General features: G+C 41.0%; 1 protein-coding gene across 1 annotated transcript in view; it reads left to right on the forward strand.

Moving 5' to 3' along the window:
• LOC117299304 (nck-associated protein 1-like) overlaps positions 1–7046 on the forward strand; it is a 31645-nt gene extending 24599 nt beyond the window's left edge. The window contains exons 24-26 of the mRNA XM_033782807.1: positions 1204–1427; positions 4855–4947; positions 6144–7046. Of these exons, the coding sequence (XP_033638698.1) occupies positions 1204–1427; positions 4855–4947; positions 6144–6245 (419 nt within the window). The 3' untranslated portion in view covers positions 6246–7046. The remainder of the gene's footprint in view (positions 1–1203; positions 1428–4854; positions 4948–6143) is intronic.
• Positions 7047–9181: the final 2135 nt, after the last annotated feature.

The raw sequence follows: 9181 nt of genomic DNA on the forward strand, positions 1-9181 counted from the left end.
CTCAGACATTTTCATTTAGGGGTAGGGGGATGGGGGTTAAGGCAGCGGGGCAAGACGCAGTGACTGTGGACATGTTGGCGTCTAGTGTGGGTCTACCATGTAATGTGGATCCAGCGTTATGCCACGCTCTGCAAGCTGAGAAAGATAGTAAGATATAGAAAGGCTGTGTCTCAGACATTTTCATTTAGGGTTGGGGGGATGGGGGTTAAGGCAGCGGGGCAAGACGCAGTGACTGTGGACATGTTGGCGTCTAGTGTGGGTCTACCATGTAATGTGGATCCAGCGTTATGCCACGCTCTGCAAGCTGAGAAAGATAGTAAGATATAGAAAGGCTGTGTCTCAGACATTTTCATTTAGGGGTGGGGGGATGGGGGTTAAGGCAGCGGGGCAAGACGCCCTGACTGTGGACATGTTGGCATCTTGTTTACTATACTTTGGTTTGGGGAATGTTTAATTATTACAACTGAGAGAGGTTTGCGGTAACATCATGTGAAAACCTCTTTTGAGTTGTGTTAGCTCTGAAAAGGAACCGTTGGTTAATGACTCAATGTTTTGATCAGTTTGCTCTGATCATCTTCAGGAGAGAACACCGATCAAAACATTGAGTGGTAAATCACTAGGGCCCAATTTCATAGAGCTGCTAAGCTCTATGAATTTGCTTAGCATGAAATTTCTTCCTTGATAAAAACAGGATTACCAACCAAATTTCCTTGTGATTTTCAAGATAAGCAAACAACAGCTGAATACCAGTAACAAGAAATATGCAACAAATGGAAATTTTGCTGGTAATCCTGTTTTTATCAAGGAAGAAATTTCATGCTAAGCAAGTTTTTGTGCTTAGCAGCTCTATGAAATTGGGCCCTGTTCTTTTGAGAACCACCACTACTCAAATGAGATTTCACATAGTGTTACAGCAAACCTCTCTTAGTTATACTTCCACCATGTAAAGTTTCGAATCCTTCTTTATTATTCCAGTCAAACATCTGCTGCTGCATGTATCTTTGTGTATAGACTATGAATCTCTGTTCATGTGAATGGGATGCGAGGTCAAAGGTTCACTTGGCAGGATCCCGCCAGGCTCTCGAGGCTGGTATCTGGCATTATTCATGACGACAGATATTCAGGCTTACCTCCATGGAGCAAGTTCATATCTTTGTCATTTTTATCATAATTTACTGACCTTTGGATGTTTATTTATTCCAGTCGATCCCCAAGAGGACTACAATATTTCCTGTCTCATCATGGTTTACATCGCTGTGTCATTGCGAGTTCTCGTCCGTAGCGAGTCAACCATCTACAGCCCCGTCCTGGATGCGCATCCAAACAACTGTCATTGCTTTGCTAAAGCCATCAATGCCATCGCGGGGGCGCTGTTTACGTTGCACGGCCGAGGAGATGTAGAAGAGAGGCTGCAAGAATTCCTAGCTGTGAGTAGATTTAACGATATATCCTTGTTCTATTTCTGCTTTAAGAGAGGTGTTGTGGGCGAGTGGTTAAGAGTCACCGAATTGAAGTTCTGGTGGTCCTAGGAGTGTGGTTTAAATCCCGGTCCTGGCACTTGTGCCCTTGATCAAGATACTTTACTATAGTTGCTTCTCTTCACCGAGGGGTATAAATGGGTACCTGCGAGGGTAGAGGTTGATATTGTTAAGTCATAGGAGTGTGGTTTGAATCCCGGTCCTGGCACTTGTGCCCTTGATCAAGATACTTTACTATAGTTGCTTCTCTTCACCAAGGGGTATACATGGGTACCTGCGAGGGTAGAGGTTGATATTGTGTATCAAAAAGCCTTTGGAACTAGGAGATATACTGACACAATTCAATTCCTAAATTTTGCTAGTATTTTGCATCTTTCGATTTTAACAACTATGTGGCTTACATTCTAAAATATTTGGCCTTTGAAAAAGACTCTGCTAGGGTTGCAACATCAGACTATGATATGTTTTTTTTTTTATACAAATTATTGTTCAGTTTTCATGACAGTTCCTGAGTCAACCATTTTTTCCACTGATCTATAAAATCTTATCTGTGTACACTGTTTCACAGTGGGTGAGCTTCAACCAATCTTGAAGTAAAGATTGTGGATTCACTGAACTAGGGAAAGCACTGAGCATACAGGGTTTGATGGATTCACTGAACTAGGGAAAGCACTGAGCATACAGGGTTTGATGGATTCACTGAACTAGGGAAAGCACTGAGCATACAGGGTTTGATGGATTCACTGAACTAGGGAAAGCACTGAGCATACAGGGTTTGATGGATTCACTGAACTAGGGAAAGCACTGAGCATACAGGGTTTGATGGATTCACTGAACTAGGGAAAGCACTGAGCATACAGGGTTTGATGGATTCACTGAACTAGGGAAAGCACTGAGCATACAGGGTTTGATGGATTCACTGAACTAGGGAAAGCACTGAGCATACAGGGTTTGATGGATTCACTGAACTAGGGAAAGCACTGAGCATACAGGGTTTGATGGATTCACTGAACTAGGGAAAGCACTGAGCATACAGGGTTTGATGGATTCACTGAACTAGGGAAAGCACTGAGCATACAGGGTTTGATGGATTCACTGAACTAGGGAAAGCACTGAGCATACAGGGTTTGATGGATTCACTGAACTAGGGAAAGCACTGAGCATACAGGGTTTGATGGATTCACTGAACTAGGGAAAGCACTGAGCATACAGGGTTTGATGGATTCACTGAACTAGGGAAAGCACTGAGCATACAGGGTTTGATGGATTCACTGAACTAGGGAAAGCACTGAGCATACAGGGTTTGATGGATTCACTGAACTAGGGAAAGCACTGAGCATACAGGGTTTGATGGATTCACTGAACTAGGGAAAGCACTGAGCATACAGGGTTTGATGGATTCACTGAACTAGGGAAAGCACTGAGCATACAGGGTTTGATGGATTCACTGAACTAGGGAAAGCACTGAGCATACAGGGTTTGATGGATTCACTGAACTAGGGAAAGCACTGAGCATACAGGGTTTGATGGATTCACTGAACTAGGGAAAGCACTGAGCATACAGGGTTTGATGGATTCACTGAACTAGGGAAAGCACTGAGCATACAGGGTTTGATGGATTCACTGAACTAGGGAAAGCACTGAGCATACAGGGTTTGATGGATTCACTGAACTAGGGAAAGCACTGAGCATACAGGGTTTGATGGATTCACTGAACTAGGGAAAGCACTGAGCATACAGGGTTTGATGGATTCACTGAACTAGGGAAAGCACTGAGCATACAGGGTTTGATGGATTCACTGAACTAGGGAAAGCACTGAGCATACAGGGTTTGATGGATTCACTGAACTAGGGAAAGCACTGAGCATACAGGGTTTGATGGATTCACTGAACTAGGGAAAGCACTGAGCATACAGGGTTTGATGGATTCACTGAACTAGGGAAAGCACTGAGCATACAGGGTTTGATGGATTCACTGAACTAGGGAAAGCACTGAGCATACAGGGTTTGATGGATTCACTGAACTAGGGAAAGCACTGAGCATACAGGGTTTGATGGATTCACTGAACTAGGGAAAGCACTGAGCATACAGGGTTTGATGGATTCACTGAACTAGGGAAAGCACTGAGCATACAGGGTTTGATGGATTCACTGAACTAGGGAAAGCACTGAGCATACAGGGTTTGATGGATTCACTGAACTAGGGAAAGCACTGAGCATACAGGGTTTGATGGATTCACTGAACTAGGGAAAGCACTGAGCATACAGGGTTTGATGGATTCACTGAACTAGGGAAAGCACTGAGCATACAGGGTTTGATGGATTCACTGAACTAGGGAAAGCACTGAGCATACAGGGTTTGATGGATTCACTGAACTAGGGAAAGCACTGAGCATACAGGGTTTGATGGATTCACTGAACTAGGGAAAGCACTGAGCATACAGGGTTTGATGGATTCACTGAACTAGGGAAAGCACTGAGCATACAGGGTTTGATGGATTCACTGAACTAGGGAAAGCACTGAGCATACAGGGTTTGATGGATTCACTGAACTAGGGAAAGCACTGAGCATACAGGGTTTGATGGATTCACTGAACTAGGGAAAGCACTGAGCATACAGGGTTTGATGGATTCACTGAACTAGGGAAAGCACTGAGCATACAGGGTTTGATGGATTCACTGAACTAGGGAAAGCACTGAGCATACAGGGTTTGATGGATTCACTGAACTAGGGAAAGCACTGAGCATACAGGGTTTGATGGATTCACTGAACTAGGGAAAGCACTGAGCATACAGGGTTTGATGGATTCACTGAACTAGGGAAAGCACTGAGCATACAGGGTTTGATGGATTCACTGAACTAGGGAAAGCACTGAGCATACAGGGTTTGATGGATTCACTGAACTAGGGAAAGCACTGAGCATACAGGGTTTGATGGATTCACTGAACTAGGGAAAGCACTGAGCATACAGGGTTTGATGGATTCACTGAACTAGGGAAAGCACTGAGCATACAGGGTTTGATGGATTCACTGAACTAGGGAAAGCACTGAGCATACAGGGTTTGATGGATTCACTGAACTAGGGAAAGCACTGAGCATACAGGGTTTGATGGATTCACTGAACTAGGGAAAGCACTGAGCATACAGGGTTTGATGGATTCACTGAACTAGGGAAAGCACTGAGCATACAGGGTTTGATGGATTCACTGAACTAGGGAAAGCACTGAGCATACAGGGTTTGATGGATTCACTGAACTAGGGAAAGCACTGAGCATACAGGGTTTGATACACATTAATGTAGAGGGTAAAACCCAATTCTAAGTTTTGAAGTACTTTATGCTTTCCTAATATTTATCATTTTTTGTGACCATATAGTTGGCGTCATCTAGTCTGTTGTCGCTGAGCAACGAAGCAGGGAAACAGATTCCAGCCAAAGCTAAAGAATCTCTGTATCTTCTGCTGGACCAGGTAATACTAAGAGGAACTAGATACCAGGACCCAATTTCATAGAGCTGCTCAGCACAAAAATTTGCTTAGCATGAAATTTCTGCTTTGATAAAAAACAGGATTACCAACAAAATTTCCACATGATTTTCAGGATGAGCAAACATCAGCTGAATACCAGTAACAAGCAATATGCAACAAATGGAAATTTTGTTGGTAATCCTGTTTTTATCAAGGAAGAAATTTCGTGCTAAGCAAATTTGTGTGCTTAGCAGCTCTATGAAATTGGGCCAATGTGTTTGTTCTGGTTTTAATTTATGATTATATGATCAATCAATCAATTATAAAGAGTTAATAATGCGCCTGAATCAAAGGTTTGCTCACAGCACAGAAGAAATAAATAAGTCATTGATGGTAGGCCTCTTGAAACAAGTGGGCTTTCAGAAGTGTCTTGACTGTGTTAAAGGATGTTGTGTACCTGATGTGATTGGGAAGTTTATTCCAGAGTTTGGGCCCGTATACTGAGAAGGCTCTATCAGCAAAAAATTAGGTGGCTGTCTGTCGGCACTACAAAGTATGTTCGCTCGTCCCCAGCGCCTTGCTTTAACCAAGGCGCTGGGATGGGCAACTGTATTATGCAAGCACATTGGTTTAATAATGCGCAGTCCCATCATGCATCACACTCATACTGCGCCATATTTCTATGCACTGCATACGTGACGTACTTCCTGAACAAGAATCTGTGCAAGCGATTAGCCCATCCCAGCGGTCCTGGATAGACTGGCCGCTGGGGCCGAGCGAACAAAGTATGGTGAACAGGAGAGGTGTCTCCGTTCAGCACCAACTTACAGCATGTCTATGATGTAATGAGGGGCTTGTTTATGAAAGGCATGGAACATGAGAATGATGACCTTCAATTCGATCTTTGGATGGATATATTATTTTGGGTGTGGGGTGTTGTGGCCAAGTGGATAAGTGCACTTAACTCAAGCTCTAGTGCTTCTGTTCAGCAGAGTGTGGGTTTGAATCCTGGTCGTGACACTTGTGTCCCTGAGCAAGGTTCTTGTGATTGGTTTAGCCGAGTAGCGCATATAATTGTCACACAGGCTGTATACTCCCCAGGGAGTTGAGATGGTTTAAGGAATGATTTAAGGCCCAGTGACCATTGTTATTTATCCCAGATGCACCTAACACCTGATAAATCTTGTTCTTATTTCCAGATCGTGAAGGATTCCCCGTTCTTAACCCAGGATCTTCTGGAATCATGCTTCCCTTATGTTCTCCTGAGAAATGCTTACCATGCTGTCCTTAAACGGGATTAGAAACGTCCAGCCAATCACAGCGAGTCTTAGGTTTAAACACACCAATCACAACAGGTGTTACTAATTTTAATTGAATAGCTATTCTTATTGACCAATGAGTAAACAGTATGGAAATGGGATTAGTGAAGTTATGCAAAAAGGAAAACAAACTTTAAATGTTGCTTGTACAAAAGATGTTAACTTTTTGTATCATCCAAAAATGACAAATCACTATAAGTGTTTATTGCAGACTCACCAATGAAAGTGGGTATTACATAACCTCATTTGCATAAAGGACTCATTGGCCAATTAATTAGCCTAGTATATTTTATAATACTGCAGCAAATGGCAATACAGCCAATCCCAGCAATTGTTATATAATATCTGAATTTTTGATTATCTATGGAACAATTAGGTTGGTCTAAAGACCATTGATATCCCGCTTGTGTGAAAATTGTCACGTTTGGGATATTTGGGTTGATCAAATCCCTGTGGCAAAGTAGTATAAAATACAGTTTCTTTTTGTACAAAATATACTTGAGTTTTTTATTTACCTTTGCATGTCAACAGATATTTTGTAACCTTTTAAAAATTATTCTGGATTTTCCTTATAGGAAACAAAAATAGATATTATACTTAAATGATGGTTACTTTTGTATTATTTGAGTTGCTACCAAGTGTTTCTTTAAAGAAAAATCTAAGGTCAAATTCAGTTTTGTAATTCAGTTATTTTATAATAAGCTCTTCTTCGATTTCACAAAACTCTTCCTAACTTAAGACTAATCTTAGGACTTAGGACGAGTCCCAACCCTGCACTGTAGCATGCAGACCTTAAGATTAAGCTTAAGTTAGGGTGAGTTACTCGTCCTAACTCGAGATAAGACGAGTCCTAACTCTTTGCGAAATCGACCCCTGGTGTTTCTGATCAGCAGAGTGTGGGTTCGAGTCCTGGTCGAGACACTTGTGTCCTTAAGCAAGACACTTAACCATGATTGCTTCGTTAAAGTTGGGGAGGTAGTGCTTTCTGCTCTACCAGCCAGGCTTCTGGTGGAAGATACCCAAGCAGGGGGTAACCCTGTTTCATCCCCAGGAGTAGTTGGCAATGGCCCCAGGAAGTTAGTTGCTTGTATACCAAAACTCGACCTTAGAGCACGTCAGTTATTATTCATTTTCTTGTGTATAGATTTCTTTGTATTTATGATTTTTGTCACTGAATTTAAAAACTGTATTGTAGAATATGTTTGCGGTTTGTTTCAGGCAACTGTGAAGTAGCTAACTGCACTTCCAAACGTACAAATTAAATCCATTGTTCATCTCTTGGTTTTCCTGCATTATTTCTGCCTCTCCCTTTCTCTCTCTCTCTCTGCATCTCTTACCACTTCTGAATCTGAATTATGTATATAGGGTTTGAGGCATTGCATGGTGAGGTAGCAATATATATTTGGTTTGCGGTAACATTATGTGTGTATCTACTTGCCAGGTAGAGTTTGTTCCTAGAGAACTGTCGTGCTTTATTCAAATACCGTGGAGAAGATGTTCGGGGGATCGGGAGACTTCTCAGTTCAGAAAAGAATTGTCCTGCTTTTTCAACTATTACCTGGGCGGATTGTATAGAACATATGCTGGGACTACTACTTAAGCTTATAGGATCGTAATTAACTGTACTACCACGGAGTCAGTTCTTAAATTGGTCTCAACGTTTCGACTAGCTTGCTCTAGTCATCGTCAGGAGACAGTGCTCTAAGAACAAACTATACCTGGCAAGTAGATACACACATGGTGTTGCCGCATTCCAAATATATACTAAATTATAGAGTCGGCAAAGCACACTAAATGGAAACATCACACCATTCTTTTGTAGAGAAGACAATGAAGATATTTCAGTTTTAGACGTGGGATAAAAGAGGTGATAGGCATGGAGAGATACCACTAAGCAAACTTGACTGTTTCTATTTCACCAGTATACCTATTGTGTATTATGTTGTCAGAGGTGATAGGCATGGAGAGATACCACTAAGCAAACTTGACTGTTTCTATTTCACCAGTATACCTATTGTGTATTATGTTGTCATTTAGCCTTCGAGCAAGACTGCAAGGATTGAAATGTCAGTTCACTTACTAAGTTTTGCATTTATACCGTAGGTCATTTTGGTTATGAAGCAATTCGCCAAAGCTGAACTATTCCTTCCCATGTTTTTGCTAAACAGCTTGTTTATTCCTAACAATTTGACCAAAAGAACTGTAATATTTTTTGTATTAGTTTTCTTTCCATTTCACTCATCAATGTGTCAAAACAAATGGTCTGGTCTCTTTGAGGATCAAGTGTACAATGCTCCCATACATATTATATTGGAATTAAGTCTTAGGTTTTGTTTTTCAGGTCTCTGACTTTAGAAAGGTTTTAATGTTATTCATCTTTCATTGTTTTGGGTTTTTTTTTTTTTTGGGGGGGGGGGTGTCTTTGCTAGAACGTCACATTAATAACCTGTGTGTATAATGTCTTTATACAAAACACTTTATTCACTTTTTTATGATACTAAAGTAATATAATGGAAAAGCCCACCTTTTCACAAAGTGTTCTTTCAGACAGCGGGAGAGATTTTGTCTTTGATTCTAAAAACTAAAAAGAGAAACTTTAAAGACAATAAACTTTTAAATTAAGATAATGTTTATTCAGTATCGGTTTAACTCTAGCTTGTAATAATTTTACTTTCTAGGAATCAATAGAAGGGTACACATAACTCAATAAGGTGATGTATCTATACTTTTGGTAAGTTTAGTCTCTTGAGTAAAGATAAGGTACATCGATGGTAACTGTTATCAAACAAATTCAAAATCATTCAAAGGGCTGCTTTAAGCAGAAAAAAAATTCTTTAAAAAAATTCTGCTAAGCAGAAATGAGCAGAGGACCAGTAACAGATTGTACTTGTGACATGTTAGTTTGGCTGGTAACCTTT

This window comes from Asterias rubens, chromosome 14 (assembly GCF_902459465.1).
Source record: "Asterias rubens chromosome 14, eAstRub1.3, whole genome shotgun sequence".
Taxonomy (NCBI): domain Eukaryota; kingdom Metazoa; phylum Echinodermata; class Asteroidea; order Forcipulatida; family Asteriidae; genus Asterias; species Asterias rubens.